Source organism: Fusarium solani (assembly GCF_023522795.1).
Source record: "Fusarium solani strain SB1 chromosome Unknown bctg00000009, whole genome shotgun sequence".
In the NCBI taxonomy this organism is placed as follows: domain Eukaryota; kingdom Fungi; phylum Ascomycota; class Sordariomycetes; order Hypocreales; family Nectriaceae; genus Fusarium; species Fusarium solani.
The window spans coordinates 1,632,089-1,647,871 of record NW_027072144.1 but is presented as its reverse complement, the minus strand read 5'-3'; the positions used below and the strand labels follow the sequence as shown (position 1 = coordinate 1,647,871).

The 15,783-nt window shown below is 48.3% G+C and overlaps 5 protein-coding genes across 5 annotated transcripts; 3 read left to right on the top strand and 2 right to left on the bottom strand.

Annotated features, from left to right (window-relative positions):
• Positions 1-1,047: 1,047 nt before the first annotated feature.
• On the bottom strand, positions 1,048-1,584 carry MRS44_013566 (uncharacterized protein; the record flags this gene model as incomplete). Its single annotated transcript, XM_065617035.1, has 1 exon — positions 1,048-1,584. The coding sequence occupies one exon, from the start codon at positions 1,582-1,584 to the stop codon at positions 1,048-1,050; it is 537 nt and encodes a 178-aa protein (XP_065473107.1).
• A 5,686-nt stretch (positions 1,585-7,270) lies between these two features.
• On the bottom strand, positions 7,271-7,684 carry MRS44_013565 (uncharacterized protein; the record flags this gene model as incomplete). The annotated part of the gene is made up of 1 exon (XM_065617034.1): positions 7,271-7,684. One exon carries the CDS (start codon positions 7,682-7,684, stop codon positions 7,271-7,273), a length of 414 nt encoding a protein of 137 aa, XP_065473106.1.
• A 417-nt stretch (positions 7,685-8,101) lies between these two features.
• On the top strand, positions 8,102-8,986 carry MRS44_013564 (uncharacterized protein; the record flags this gene model as incomplete). Its single annotated transcript, XM_046270191.2, has 1 exon — positions 8,102-8,986. One exon carries the CDS (start codon positions 8,102-8,104, stop codon positions 8,984-8,986), a length of 885 nt encoding a protein of 294 aa, XP_046123494.2.
• Positions 8,987-10,687: 1,701 nt separating this feature from the next.
• On the top strand, positions 10,688-12,388 carry MRS44_013563 (uncharacterized protein; the record flags this gene model as incomplete). Its single annotated transcript, XM_065617033.1, has 1 exon — positions 10,688-12,388. The coding sequence occupies one exon, from the start codon at positions 10,688-10,690 to the stop codon at positions 12,386-12,388; it is 1,701 nt and encodes a 566-aa protein (XP_065473105.1).
• Positions 12,389-13,292: 904 nt separating this feature from the next.
• MRS44_013562 (uncharacterized protein) lies at positions 13,293-14,060 on the top strand (the record flags this gene model as incomplete). The annotated part of the gene is made up of 2 exons (XM_065617032.1): positions 13,293-13,392; positions 13,444-14,060. 2 exons carry the CDS (start codon positions 13,293-13,295, stop codon positions 14,058-14,060), a joined length of 717 nt encoding a protein of 238 aa, XP_065473104.1.
• Between the last annotated feature and the right edge of the window lie 1,723 nt (positions 14,061-15,783).

Genomic DNA, 15,783 nt, shown 5'->3' with positions numbered 1-15,783 from the left:
GGTCCTCTCTGCTTGATCTCTGTCTATATCTTTTTCAATAAGGCCAGGTTACAACGACATACAATGCCAGAATTTCCACACTAGTCATGCTTTAGTTACATGAATTTTAGCCCGTAATGTTGTACTTTGTACATACGTCTATGCGTCCAAGGCATTGGTAGACTGTCACTCGAGATATGCAATGTCCTCAAGTACGCTGAAGGGCCCTATCTAGTCATTCAAAGCGCTCGTTGAAGTCCGATTCTAGGATTCGACGATCGGGTGTTTGGAGGCAGTATCTTTACTAATGAGAAAACCTCAATGCTACCGGCCAACAGATTAAAGTACCTATCTACTCCCAGCACTACACCTTCCCCGCACACTTTCAAGGTTATACGCCGAGTCTGCACTCGATATTGGGTTGATTTGTCATCCACTACCTAAGGAGAAGAAGGGGTCGATGAACGTAGGCGACCCAAAGGCGCTTCTAGGTTAGACCCCCTCGCGGAAGTACAGCATGGGGACAGAGAGATACCTGACATACAAGATGTAAATAAAGGAATACTAGACTACAGTAAAATTCAAAATATGTTGAATCATAACGAGACGAGGCGCTCACTAATTGCGAGTCGCGTTTGGAGATTAAGAGTGACTCGTCAGATGAAAGATACACGGCGGCATCGTGACTGCCAAATGCGGCAAGCTAACCCGTCCCTACGTGGGATTAAGACAAGACTGAATATGGTGGTGGCCCGTCATCACCCACGCTCGTTTCCACCTCGACCATGTCAGGCCCACGGCATTTGCTCTCTTCTGCAGCAAGGCGACAGGCACAAGCGGGCACCTATTGAACACAAAGAATATGCTGGGGTGTCACGTGCGGGTCAGGGGTCCTGAGATTACGGACAGAAACAGTAGATCATTCAGGGCCAGACATAAAAGACAACAACACAACATGAATACACTGATTTGGGATCAACGGACCGAATACACGTACTGTCTGACAGCACCTCGCCAAGCCTATGCAGCGCATCCCAGCAGGAAGCTACAACCGCCACATTTGAAGTGCTAATAGTAAGTACGCTTTCTTAGGATCTTTATCGAGATCCAGTTGGACACATCTTTATCTAGAGACACCACAGGCACCTTCTCGAGAAAGTCTCGTACCTGCTCGTAGCGGTACCGCCTGTTCGTGCCACGGACCTTATCCATAAGCTGTACGATGGCGTCGGGAGACAGGACCCACCTGCGCTCCAGCGCAATTCCCTTGCCAAAGGCATCGACGACTCCGTCTCGAGTCCACAGAAGTGAGTGGACAAGTATAGCAATAAGGAGACCGTGACGCGCCGCGGTTAATCGCAGATCCTCCCTCGGGATCAGACGATCACTTCGGGAAAAGAGAGACTGGATGGAAACTGTCGCTAAGAATATGCGGACCTGCCAGGAGCGTTCGTCCCTCATGGTGTGTCGAAAGCGACCATCTCGGTCGAGAAAGAAATATGACCCATCAGCCCATTGATGAGAAGCGAGACTCTCTAAGGCTTCTAGCTCCTCCAGAGCGGCCTTCACCTTCTCAGGTTCGATGTAGGCGGGCACGCAGGTCATGGCCATTCCTTCGCGACTCTGTCGTAAATCCTGCCACAGGATGATCTTCCGATCTAATGTCCCCACCCAGGACACAAATCACCGGCGCGACCTTTCGTGTCGTTGAACCCTCTCGGATTTCCGAAAATGGATGTTCGCGCTCTGCCCTCACCCATTTCCAATTCTCCGTCGCCCGACGACCGTCTCGACTCTCTGTCCTTCGAAAGTGATGGGCAAGACAACAACCCGTACTTGAAAACGTGCCCCGCGCAAAATACAAACACATTTTGGATGGATATCTAAATTTTACTCGACCCTTGGGTCGCACAATGATGGAAAGCCCAGCTTCCCTCGTCTCCTGCGTGGAGTACGCCACACCCTTAAGTACTCACTCTTCGCCGTGAGCTTATGCAGGAGTTGGGTGGACTCTACTTTGTTGCATCATCCTCTTACAGGCGCCCAATTATGCCTCTACAGCTCCAGGGTTTAGACAAGCCATCCCTCCCCGCTCCCTGCTGTCGGGATGTTTATTCACAGGGACGTGGCAAGAACCTAAACCCGCCAAAGGCCATTTCAGACCGAGCTGAAAAGTACCGTATCTGAGCCGGGCAGGACAGATGAGCTTTGTCAAGCAGTTCCACAACGCCGTTCCATCAGTAGGTACCGAGGGTAGGACGAAGGAGTGGACTTGCTAAGCGCCCAGTAATACGGTAGTTAGGAGAACAAGTTGAGGAAAGCGAACGATTACTCGTAGCTAGGGGGCCCAAGGGCGGTGGTCCTTCTCTTTTGTCAAACAGGGTTTGAACGAAGGTAGATATCATGGAGCAGAGCGACAAGAAGGTGTTGGCCCCTTGTCCTGAATGGAACACGAAGTGAGTCGCGCGGGAGGTTATGAGTGAGGGTGCTAGACTTCTTACGTGAACATCGTAGATGGACTTGCGTGTAGGCCTAATGTTTCGATTGTTTGGAATGAAGCTGGAAGGAGCGATCGAGATTCTTCTCCATAGCAGCATCACACTCCGGGATGGGACATGACACTTTTCGAGTAGCGTCTGTTGGACTTGTTGGTCAAGCTATCTTCTGGAGGAAGGAGCTTGATACGGGAGGAATCTTTCCGGTCATAAAATCGTGCAAAAGTTGAAACTGCTTTGCCCTACCTCTTTGCTCCAACACGGGTGAGAATTGCATATGTTTGCGAGTAAGCACCCGCTACAGCGCTCCAACGATAACCCTAGCAATAGGAAGTACCGCATTCTATTTCTTAGTTTGAGCGCTAATCTAGGTGTAGTTAGATGTCTTGGTTTTTTTTCTTCTCTCAATTCTATATAAACTAGATGACACATAAACGGAAAGTGAAAAATACATAAATCTTAAATAAGATACACTCGAGTGGGAGAGAGTTACTTCCAAAGGTAGATCGTGAACAGTCTCAGGTGATCAGATACCATATTGAGTCCACGGAGGGGGGCAAACCATCGAGCGGTGCCGGAGTGGATTGACTGGTTGAGTTAGCCTCGACTGATCACTTCCCTTCGAAGCTGGCTGCAAATTACGATACTCGGGAAGAATGACTTGAGAACAAAACTGGAATAGTCTATACGGTATTCATATAAAAATATATACAAGGAGAGTAAATACTCTCTAGTGTTGTTCTATATACACAAGGCACCTTGATATGGGAAAAGATCTAGGCGCCAAATAAAATTGATCACCATGGGTTACAATAATTCTCTACGCAACTCATGCACAAGATTACTGAGAACAGGTCGGTCGGTCTGTAGCCCATAGGTTTAAGGTTGCATGCCGCGAAGGGGAGGTTTGGTATATTACGTTGAGGTAATAGGCCTGTTTCCCCTCTGTAAGGTCCGAATCAAAGTTTCAAAGAGGACGAGACAGCTCACGATGGTCGGTCCCATGACGAATGTGGCGAGGCCCAGAAGCCCAGCTTGGTTGCCTAAGAAACTGAAGGGAACAGGTGCGAATCGTGCTGAACAGTACAAAACGATAGAGCTTGTACTGGTTACCTTATGTGTCGGGGCGGAACGGCTAGTATACTTACATTGTAGCGCGACGAAGAACCCAGGCAAAACTGCGCTGCCAAATCCAACATATCCAAAGGAGTATCATGACTCCATGCATGGGGGAGCTGGGCATTCGATGTTCGAGAGTGACGGCTTTCATGCTCGCAATTAGACTACTATACGTCTCCTTGGCTGCCTTGAGCCAATGAGGGCCGAGGTTGTAACCTTGGGGCAAAGCTGTGGACAGATACTGGATCATCGGCTTTGTCCGATTAAGAAATTCCGTTGGTGAGAATACATCTAGCTGGCGAAAAGGAAATTTACCCCGTGAAATTTGGGCAAATAGGTCGTAGAATTTCCATATCAGAACAACAAAACTTGTAGAATCAAGGGGTGTAATGTTGCGAGCTCCTTCTGTCTTAGCGCTACCCTTGGCCATAGTCCCGATCATAGGTCGTTCGATAGAAATCACTGGACTTCAATGCCAACGGGTTCTTTCAGGACTATAAGTACATTTTCATAATGGTCAATCTTGAACGTCGAGGCTCAACGACTTCGGCAACGTTGCCATCATTGGCGCATTCCGCAGGTCCCGAACAACGCCAAACGCCCGAGCACCAAGCTGGGCCACGCATGCAAGGGGCTTCTCTAAGCGCTGGTTCTGGATGGAAGAGAAGGCAGACTTTCGGGGCATGTCTAATGTCGAAGGATACCTTCGCTGGCAGCTGTTGGTCGTGTCTTCAATGTCAGCTGAGTGGGGGAGGGGGCCAATTTTGGCCCCTGATCTAAAGATAAGGCTGTAGACGGGATGCCTATTTTATCTATTCACCACGACCGTAAGAGACAATCATCAAATTTCCTTCGAGTTTGGTTTTTACATACATACGTATTCTTCCACACGTTCTTTCCCTCGTCTCTTCCTGTCAGGCACGCCCTTTCTCCTCTCCCCCATACGGCAAGCATTATCACAAAATTTGTGTCCAGTTTCGCTACTCTCACCATGAAAAAAATTCAAGCTGTTGTGGTTTCTGTTCGTTGCTTTAGATGCGGATGTTTGATAGAAGCTATGTCTACGGATGAACTCCCTGCAGCAGAAGTATCGACGAACCTATTCTACTGTCTAAGCTGTGATCATATCACAGGCTACTCCAAGGAGGTTTTGGGGAAGCAACAAGCTTCGCGCAAGATAAAGGACTCTAGCAGCTCAAGGGGAGCATAATATGAATTGAAGTTGCATGTAAATGCCTAGGTCTAGAATAGGTACCATACCTTACCACGTTGAACCAGATCGCATGACTAGCAAGTATTTTGGGGCGGATCTCATCAGGTTAGCACCAGCATGATCATTGATATACATCCATTACTAAATGCAAAATTAGGCAATTCAAAGAACTCTCAATGTTCTTAGCAGCATTACTACCTGCTGTGGAAAGTAGAATGTAATATTGTTAGTTATGGAGGATTAATTCATCACAGACATTCGTGACTATCTCTTAACAAGGTAGCTCAAGCCGGGCTACTTGTGTAAGCTCGAGGCTTTGCTTCACAGTCAGCTTCTTTTACTAAATCATGCATGTATGCCACACAGTGAACCCAAAGGACTATTATCGCTAACGTACAGAATTGTCTCCTGATTTCCTTTGAAAACCATGTGAAGCCATCTTCGTATTTATTACTCCTCGTATGTCTATTCATCTGCAAGGCCCCATTATGAAGCATTGTTCCTAGAAGGCTAACTTGGAGGCTAGTAATGCGCCCGCTTTTCATCAGGGCCTTCATTATCGCGGTTGGAGCGTTCCCTACCACCATATTGACTTCATAAATTCGGCCATGTCGGTAAGTGTTTTGATCCCTATCACTTTCTGATCAAAGCTGTAGTAACATAGAAATAAGACAAACAATTTTCCTTGTATTTCTCTCTTAACTTCCTTTCCCTTACTGTCGAGAGACTCTGCCAAAAGCTCCCGGTAAATTGCTGCAGATCACGTCTGAAGTAGCTATTCATAGTCATGAGGAGAATTTTCCTTCTGCCGGCCTACAGGACTACACTACCTGGCCATTGCGGATTCACTACTTGAACACCCAGAAAATGCCGGTGGGCTCGACAAACTTCATGGGTCCAATTTTCGCTTCTTCCCGACCCCAGCGTGGTTTTGCCAATCCTCATTTGTAAATCTCCACAACTGGTTGCGAAGGTCGCAAATGACATTGTTCAGCTTCGATATCTCATCGGTTAACTGACACACGTTGTGATGCAGGGAAACAATGTGGAAGCATTGCGTCTTGATGGTGCTGTCTCTTTCATTTAGTTGACTGATCTTTTCGCTCATTGCCTCCTTGTGCTGATCAAGTTCCAACTCGAGGATGTCTATACGAATTTCCTGCTCATCGAGTTTTCCCTCAAGTTCGTACGAGGCATTGATAGAAGTCTTGCTATCAGATGCACATGGGTTGCCGCTAGATTGGTGAAATATGTTTTGGAAAGACTGTGGCTGTAGTGGCTTGGCTGACGTGGCCTCATTTTCGAAGCAACTCCATTCTGAGACGGTGCCGAGAGACATCATAAACCTGGGACGTTGAGCTTTGAATCCGATCCCTTGAGCCTAGAGCCACGGTTGTACACTTGAGAATTTGAGCTCGAGCTTTATTATATAAACTGCAGACAAGGCCAAAACTGGCGTTGCATAGAGCATATGATGGCCACATATGTAAGGGGAGCCGGAAAAGGACAAAGCTCTCAAATTCTGAAACCGAGAAAGAGGCGAACGTCCCCAAGCAAATGTCTAATTTGAGAATCAAAAATGAATTGACACATGCCACCAACGACAACATAATTTACCTGATTTCTAGCCAAAGGCATGCGGTTCGGTTAACATATATTCAACCTCACCTTGAATACGTATTGTGCCTTCGTAAAAGCACTTGCTGCATGCAAGGATGTGTCCCTGCACCTGCTTCCAGCTTCTTCATCAGTTACTCTACTTTTGGCGAACAAAAGGTTCTTTTTCTATTCTTCCCTTCTGAGTCTAAAACCAACTGTCAAACTCTTCACTCGAACTGAGGCAATACTTTACAGGGACACTCATTTGGCTACTCGGCTTGGGTCATAACTCAACACCAGAAGTCTCCGCGCTGGCAATATCAGGAGAAGGTTGTCGGGGCGTTTACGTTATAAAATCGAGCCCCATTGAGCCCCTGTGATCCTGCCGTAGCCATTTTCATGAATCATGTCACAAGACTCAGTTAGAGATCTAACTCGACCTATTCAATAATAGTAGCACGACTATGGCCACTTGGAAATCTATTCACCACTCGCCACCAAAAGGACGGGGGAAATGTTGTTCAACTCTCGATAGCGTCTCCAAAGGGGGCTGCACCCAATCACGACATGGCTGCGAACAAAAATGGGCACCTTGTTGCTAAAATAATGCGTATAGCGACCCCTTCGTACGGCTATGAATAGGATATTCTATATTGTTCAATCGTCCACGCAATCCTGAGAGTATTTTTGAGATCTCATGAATCCACCCCATGCAATAAGATTGAAGTTTACTTTCAGTCCGTAGTTAACTTTTCTGTATTAGTATCGTACTGCTCAGCCTATGGTGGTCATTGGCAATTGCTTACTCTATCCCAGCATGCATCTTATCTAGTTTGCACACTTGAAAGGTTTCCATATCTTGATTCTAAACCGTTCCACCACTAGGGTATTCGTGCTCGAGTAGCTGAAGTACCGAATGCGGGCTATCCGGTTCGGGCACAAGACTCACTGCGTCGAGCGTTGAAGTTTTGAGCGAATCGACAGAAAGCGTTGGATCTATTTGCATCCCGTAAGATGGCCGAGGTTGGCTTTTATTGCCAGATATTCCAGCGCTTAATGATATGATCAACTGATTCTGGGTGTCGGCCATCTGGTCATACGTAGCCTTGTAGGCAAGCAGTCGCTCTTTTCGGGCTTGCATGTTCGCGATTTGCTGCCTCAGTTGATCGTTTTCAGAGCTTAATCGACCACCAAATTGCAACCATTGCTGTAGCTGGTCCCAGAATGCTTCTGAAACCGGAGAATTGTTGCCAACGATATTATTGAGGGGACTTGACATCGTGGTTCGCAAAGCAAGATTTTGAGGAGCGGCTGCGGAATAGCGATAGCTGGCAGCTAGCGCATAGTATAAGTACAGAGGCAGAGGGTTGCTCTTTGACTGACTTGTCCAAAAAGATCGGTTTTTGCTGATTGGGCTAGATAACTCACGGCCTTTTTCCGGCGTCCAGTTCCGAAAGTGTCATATCGGTGACGAAGTAGGGGTTGAATTTTCAAATCGATTGGCGAGCAACACTGAAGTCGTCCCATTGCTGAGGCGAAATAGGATGAATTCTTTCTAGGACGTAGAAGAAATCTCTGCTCTTGTTCAGATGTTTCAGCATCGTTTATTGTAACCTTTCGGCCCGCAGATTATTGCTGACTCCCAACGTAGCTGCATTCAATTTCTTTCTATGTGCTCGGCTTTCGACAACGAACCATGCAACCTCCCGACTATGACAGGACGCATGAACATAACTCCTCGCTCCGGTGTCCTGTCTCTCCGCACAGGGCAACAAACGCCCGTTCAATCCATGCGTCTCTCAAAATTCAGATCGACGAACTCATCGATATTTTCAGAGAGAGTCAACCAAATGACGCCCCTGAACCCATCTTGCCAGAGCAAACGATCTCACATGAAGCCAAGATTCAACAGAGTCTGCCCCAGTTTAAGGGTAGACTCAGCACTCCAGCCACAGGCTTGGAACAGCGGAAACCCCCACTGGCTCTGGCCCAAGTGAAGAAGCGCTTCAGAAAATCACTGTTTGCATCTAAAAAGTTTGGCCAAGAAATTGGCGACTCTTGGACAAGAAGGTCGAATCAACGGACTGTCCATTCAACTGGTTCGGCAGAAAATATCGCATCCCGTCATGATGTTGACGTGGATTTCCGGATGGCACAAGAGCTTTCCGGCCACTTATTAGTGTCCCCATCACAAGAACACTGTCCGCCACTTACCGTCCCCACCGGTCCTCTCTTTCCTAATCGGTCGACTACCATGCTTGGCGTAGATCGGCCGAATAACAATAGTCTAGAAGCCTGGCACGAAGGGCAACCACTTCTCGAAACCCTACCAGATCCAGAGCCTGCTATGAAGAGTTACTTCGACACATCATCCGAGGCCGAGGTAGAAGCAAGCCGCCATCTGATTTATAAACGAAGAATATCGAAAATGAAAGACCATACTTTTAGATGGCTTCGAGAAACGTTCAGCCTCGATGAGGAAGAGAAGGCCTTCTTTATGGCCCGCAGAAGCATGAGATCAGAAATGTCAGTCGCCGAACAGCGAAGCACTCAATTTAGCTACGGCAGGAGAGTGAGGTAGGCGAAGGAAACTTTGACTATATTTGGGGGTTGGTATGGGTTTGAACGTACAATACCAGGAGCTGCATCTGTCGTCTCTCTGTCGTTGGAAACAAAGATTAAAATGCTTGTAGGACATCATGTACTTCAGTTTTGACCCTTCCCCTTGGTTGTTCAGCAAATACTACCGTTGCCTATAAAACAATTTATGTATCAGTTGCTCCACGTTTCATCATAAGTGGCTACATTTCAAGCTTGTCATGGGATTTTATAGAGTGCCCTATGGGGTTGTGCCTCGCTAGTAGGTGTGGTACAACCCGCAGCCTCACTTTGCGTCGGTAATTCCACCCCAAGCACTTGGGACAGCCCCTTGATTTTCCAACAAAACGCCCAGCGAACCAAGTATTTTTGGGTCCTTGAGTACAAAGCAGCAACGGAGTCCATTGTAAAAGACTGATGGCTTGATGGCCTCAGAAGGTGCATTTTGCGTCAGACTACGTCCTAGCCTGGCCATTTCACTTCAAAACGCGTGAGTAGGAAGCCACTTACTCTACAACTTACCCAAGTCCACAGAATGTTCCGAGTGGTTTTATGCAAGACGCACACGGGATCATCTCGCGACGTAATTAAAACCAGGGTTCCTCGTTCCGTTGATGCTTGGTGAAAATTCGATTTGTAATGCGCTTCGGTTTAAGATAACCGCCAAAGTCCGGGACGAATTTCTCGTGCTAGTTCCTATGATGGCTTGTGATCGCGGTTCGCAAATTCCATTGTCGTACGGAAGGACCTTCCAAAGCAGTGCCAACCTCGGGGCACCTCCACCAAGGATGCAGACAGCAGCCGACCAATTTCTATCCACTACCAGCTGGAACTACATGTTCCTGTGTTCGTGGCGATTGGGTGGAAGACCTCTATAATGTGCACCGAGAGCAGCACAAGGGCCGAAGACGTCGTAAAGTAAACATCCCAAGCCCCAACGTGGCTGCCTGGCGGGCAACACCGTCACACCCTGGAAGCACCCTCGCCCAACTAGCGATACAGATGGCCGAGACAACCTCGAATAGGCTCCAATGGGGATCATCCCATCCTGAAAAGGCGATAGACTTAGCACCAAAACCAGGCTCTTATGAAAGTAATCTCGTGACTCACCATAATGATGCCGTAATTTCTCAGCCGTGCCGCCTCTCGATTCCACGTGTCGTATTGCCCACTGGCCACGACTTGGCTGAATAAAGCACGTCCAACGGGGCGTTTATACTTCCTTCATCCGTTGGAGACATGCTAGAGATCCATGACTCGATTACAGCGGGCTTGTCTGGGTTGATATCGACGGTGATGGGTCGAAGTCGTCGTAGGATCGGGGTTATGCGTAACCCTGAAGCTCGCGCTACGTTATGTGCAGGCTTCCGAGCATCAAGAAGTTGGTCCGGCATGGTTCTCGTCGTTCTGCTAGTGTCAAATCCAGGTTGATGTGAACGTGCACTGAGGTTGCAATGAAACAAACCTTATGACTATGTTCGGTGCCTCATGCAAGTCCATATTTGGGCAAGAGGAGATATGATTGAGCTCAAGGCCAATCCTCCGCTTGGATTTAGACCCGTTCAAACTCGGAAGTTACACTTGCTTGGGCCGGTATTCGCCGTTTTCCAATGCAGCATGCTTCCGCAACCAAGCTTATAAGTCAAAGTCGTTCACTCGCACCTCAGTCCATACCAGGGCGAATATGAGAGGGCTGGACCAATCGCTTCGTGAATTACCGTCGACTCCTCTGTCATCGCAGGATCTATCTCAATGGCAGAGGGCAGTGGAACGTGTCCTGCGTTACTACCCTTCTTGGAACCCTCTAGGAGAGAAGCAACCAGTGTACGATCATCTTGTGGCACAAGATCAGACGTCGAGTGACTGCGCTACGAAAGTCAGAGAACTAGTTCACATTGAAGACGACATTATTACACCGTCCAGAAGGTGCTTGGCACAAACAGGCAATATCTCAATGGCTGATATTCTCGCGTATCTCGAGCTACTGCGAAAGTCAAACATCGGCGTCCACATCACGACAGTCATACCACGCCACGAACTCGATTCAGTTGTTGGAGGGCTTGATCGAGAGAAAACCTGGATTGTTCCTGTCCACGATGAACTGGGCTGGGCCTTCGCAGCTGTATATCCTGATGGTATTCACAAGTACAATATGAGCGACCCACGATCAGAAACGGGCCCTTCGGCTTGGCCTAGGTCACAGTCCTGGGATACTGAAGACGCCGGCGTCATCATGCTTCTGGATATCCGTCTCATTGCCAATGGATTTGCTCACGTGGCCGATGAGGTTCTCAATGATAAGCTCCCGCACTTCAGTAACCGATTGCTGGTTGAACTCATTTGCGGGCAGCTAGACCCTGACGAGCCCACAGTTGCAGCAGCTGCAAAACACGTCACCTCTCTTCTGGGGAGCGAACAGCAAGTCGACTCCGAATATTTCCTCGCCGCCCTAGGAGACAGATTGGAGCAGAGCTACGAAGTGCCTCTAGATCATAGTCTACAGAGCGCCGAGCCACAGGCTGCCTCAGCCATCAATGGAAATATCGATAGGCCTGTCGAGAGTTCAACATCGAATGCTAGTGACCACATTTCCTTTAGCATCGCCACAAGTGCCCCAGGCGCTCCAGTTTCGCGAGGCAAGAAAAAGTCTCAGCGGCGTCGCCGTCCACCACGCCGCTCCCCAGCGTCAGAAACTCTGCCTCCGACTCAAAGCAATGATTTCAATAATATCCTGGAGGTTCTGAGCAGTGCAGTAATTGTAGCTCGCTCCGTAGGAGCTTCATCAAAAACGGAAATGCACGCCTTGTGTAGCGTCATCGAGACGACAGCACAACCCAGTGACTTTCATCACCGATTCTGCAAGGCCAACCTCTACGATCAAGTTGCCACGGAGACCATTGAAGGCTATGATATAGACCCCAGACGTCTCAGGGAATACAAGGGGTATATTGAGAAAATACGAAACGCGCAAGTACATGAGTCGGAAATCAAGGCAATTGAAGACGAGTGCCGGCTATGGATGGGCCTGCGCAAGTGGTGCGAAAGTCAGAAGATTTATGAGTATACTCTGTTGTGTGCTATCCCCAAAGGTCACCCCTTCTCTGTGTGTACTTTGACGCAGCTCCAGACTCGCTTGCATGACGACCATGATCCCCTGCGATACCTCTTGATGGACACCCAGAAGCTGTGCCAAAAAATCATAGATGGCAGTCTTCCCTCTCACTTACTCTGTGTCGAAGTATACCCAAGCAAGCAGAAGGAAGTATTCTGCCGCGATGCCTTCGCCGCATATACCAGCGTAGAAACAAATCCATTGATCCCCATACGGCCAGCTCCGCCCTCATCATTCTCTCGAACGCGCAAGCGCATCAGAAAGAGGCTTTGAGCCAAGTTAAACCGTCATCAGCCGAAATTGAACCGGGATCCCAGTTTTAGGTCACTGGTTTTGGTACCGGCGACCTTGAGAGTTGCTCGATTATAGGGAAAGATTGCAAAGAAGGATGGGATCGAGAACCAGAACCTATTTAGTAGTACGTCACTTACTACCACGGTCAGTAGGTGCTACTTTGAGCCGCGAAACATAACTCTTAGAACGGTAATAATAGCTACGAACCGATTCAACCTTGACGCCTGGATATGTTTGGTTTCTTATCCTCATTTTCAATCAAGGTAGCTGATACACAGTGTACGCTCATCCCTCAGTAGCACATTCTCGCTCATGCAATAATAGTTTAGGGGCTCTAGAAATGGCATTACGTACGAATTAGTGATTACCGTGCCATCGTGTCTCCGTATCATAAACTTAATGGTTTGTGAAACAGCTCTCTGTTGGTACATCCATTCGGACGTATAAGTCTCTTCCAGCTAGCATTCTTAAGTAATAAGCTTACATATTGTACCTGAATTCGTCTGTAGCGACTGTGTCAATGAATAAATGTTCGAAATTAGCTATTTAGAGAAATTGAACACAGATTGACGACGAAGCCAAGCATGCTTCGAGGACATCTCTAATCATTGCGGCATGCCTTCAACTGGCATAAAAAATCGGCCATGGCTCAGAATTCCAGATTTTTGCAATCAGGAAACCAGAAGGCTAGTTTTGGAACACGATCAAAAGACCCCCAAAGGCCACTCTAGGACGATGCAGCGCACAACCTTCCGACCTTGCGCTCGAACCCCATCTGCCGATCCCTTGCCGGTACATATATTACCAGTAATTTTAACTCTCTCTTGTTCTCGGTCAACCACCTATCGTATCACTTACTGCTAAGGCAATATCCAAGTCGATCATGGCCGAGAAGGCTCCGAACTCGAGGTCACCCGTAGGCACTCGAGAAAACAGGAAGGTCGCTCGAGAACAGTGCAGGGAGGCACTTGCAGACCATATCAGTGAGATCTTTGCTTGCACGCAGGAGCGATTAAGTACCTAATTCAGACCAGAGGAAAGGACAGGGTTGGAAATACAACCAAGCCAAGTTCGACTCTACCGGACAGAGAAGAGCGGATACTCATGGAAAGTTCACAGCGATCCCATCAGACCTCTCTTTTCGAGAGGCCTGAGCAGTATCGGAATCGCTGCGCTTCAAAAGCTACGTTGTGAAGTCGGCGATAGCTTTGAGGCTGTTCCGAGCAGAACTGGGGGAACTCCCCATGAGCCTGAGATTATTCCACGGCCAGCACCGAACCAATCTCATAATTCAGCCAGTCGTGGCGCAGAGACGGATTATGTAAGATTCCAAGGCGTCGACTACTACGGTCACTCATTCAGCCAACAGTTGGCGAGAGAGGAAGCTGAGTCAAGACGACTCGGGATCGAGCTTCAAAATACTAACGCACAGCTCGAGTTTTCTCTCCAGCAACTCCAAGAATGCACAGCGCAGCTCCAGGGAACTGTTAAAATGAAGGAGTACTACGAGTCCTTCCTATTGAAAATTTTCCTTGCCATGAACGACATAGGGCCAGTGGTAGAGGGGCTGCGGGAAGAGAGCTGCCGAGCTTTGAGTGGGCACAGTGATAATGAGCAAGCTCCCAACACATTTCAATATGAGAACAGGTAGTATGCTGTCCTCTAAAAGATGGTACACCCGTCGTGAAGGTATACCTGATTCCGGAACGGTAGAGGATGGAGAGAAGCGGTTATGCCCAAGCAAGTTTAGTTGCTTAGCCTCAGTAATCTGTGCGCTCTCTGTCCCTTTCGACCCTCGCTGCTAAGTCCCTCACCAATGAACTTGTTTTCAACCCATTCTCGCCCAGCGAGGCGTTTACATGAGACCAAGTACACGCGACACGTCTAACGGTTTGTGACACAACTTTGGCTTTCTTTTGGGCATTCCCGGCCCCGGAAAGTGGATTGTTCTGACCATCCGAGCCGTATTAACTATCCTCACACCTTGGCGCTCTCGGGGAACCCCGAAGAATCAGGCAAGCGGCCCCATTTGATGTGCATTCACGCTCAGGGGCGCCAAAGTGAAGGAAGGACCTCATCTTGTGACGTCAGCAGCATTTCGTGTGATGCTGCTAACAATGGGTATATCACATGCATCGAAATTATATGCTCACTGGCCATCTGTTTCTTCCGAAACTGGTTCCGGGTCCAGCGTCACAGCCCTAGTCTCAATGATGAGAAAGTAAAGACACTACCCGATGTGCTAAAAGCGGGGACGTATCCCCCTTAACACGGTGGGAGCGAAATGACGACGACACACCTCTTACAACAAGTTCTTCCATTTGACATTCCCAATTTGTTGCACCATTCAAATCACCCAACTTGTAAACTATTCCCCAGTCGGCGGCGGGGCATGTCAGGCACCGGTCGATCATAAGGATGATCGAAGCGTTCAGCATTGTTAGTTACTCGAACCTAAAAGCCAAGTTTAACCACGCCGAGTTTCACCGTAGCATCAACAATATCAAGCTTGCCTGCAGGATATATAATCTCTCGTGCATAGGCTTTTCATTTCCAAAATCCTAAATCTGTTCCAACTGGAGTTTCTTCCGAACAGTCCGCCGCAAAACATCATTTGAGCAGCGCTGCTGTCAGATCAATCAAATCAGATCAGGGCCCAAATCTCATCTGAACTGATAATTTACCCTCTATATCTGATCGGATTGATTGATTGATAGATATCTGATACATCATAGGTCAGATGAAGCTATCCCCAGCTTCGGCATCCTGCCCTAGGTTCTAACTGGCTTATTACTCAAGCATAAGCCCCCTAGAGTAACACGCCCTCCTCTGATCCAGTTCTTCAGTAATTGGACCGACTCAATGCTCGATCCAAGTAGGGAATGCCTCTGTGAGCTGACTGTAAGCTTCGCAAGACTGAATGCTCTCTCACAGTCAGTTGCCATGGCCGGAATAGCAAGGACATCCAATGCAAATCTGCTTAGACGTGGAAAAGCGTTCCTATGATCGGTCCACCACTGAATGGGGTCGTTCACTTGCTCCGGCTCAAGCCTATAGTATCGTTCAAGCTCACTGCCGGTTGCTGAAAGCTTAGGCTGCCGGCTTTTTACCCACTGCTCAAACTTGCTTTGCTCAGGTCGGGGCGTTAACGAGGGCATGGCCACAATGCTCTCCTCGGACGCGTCATCGTCGTTTGAGTACCAACGCTCAAAGTAGCCTTTGATGCCATCCTTTGCATCCCGAAGCCATTGTAGCTGCTCTGGAGAGGTCCAGTTAGCCTCGAGCCACCGGAGACCAAGGTCCGGGTTCAAAACAACAGAGGCCGCAAACAGAGGCGACTGCCCGAGGAGGGTATAGTACTCGTTAAGCTTAAT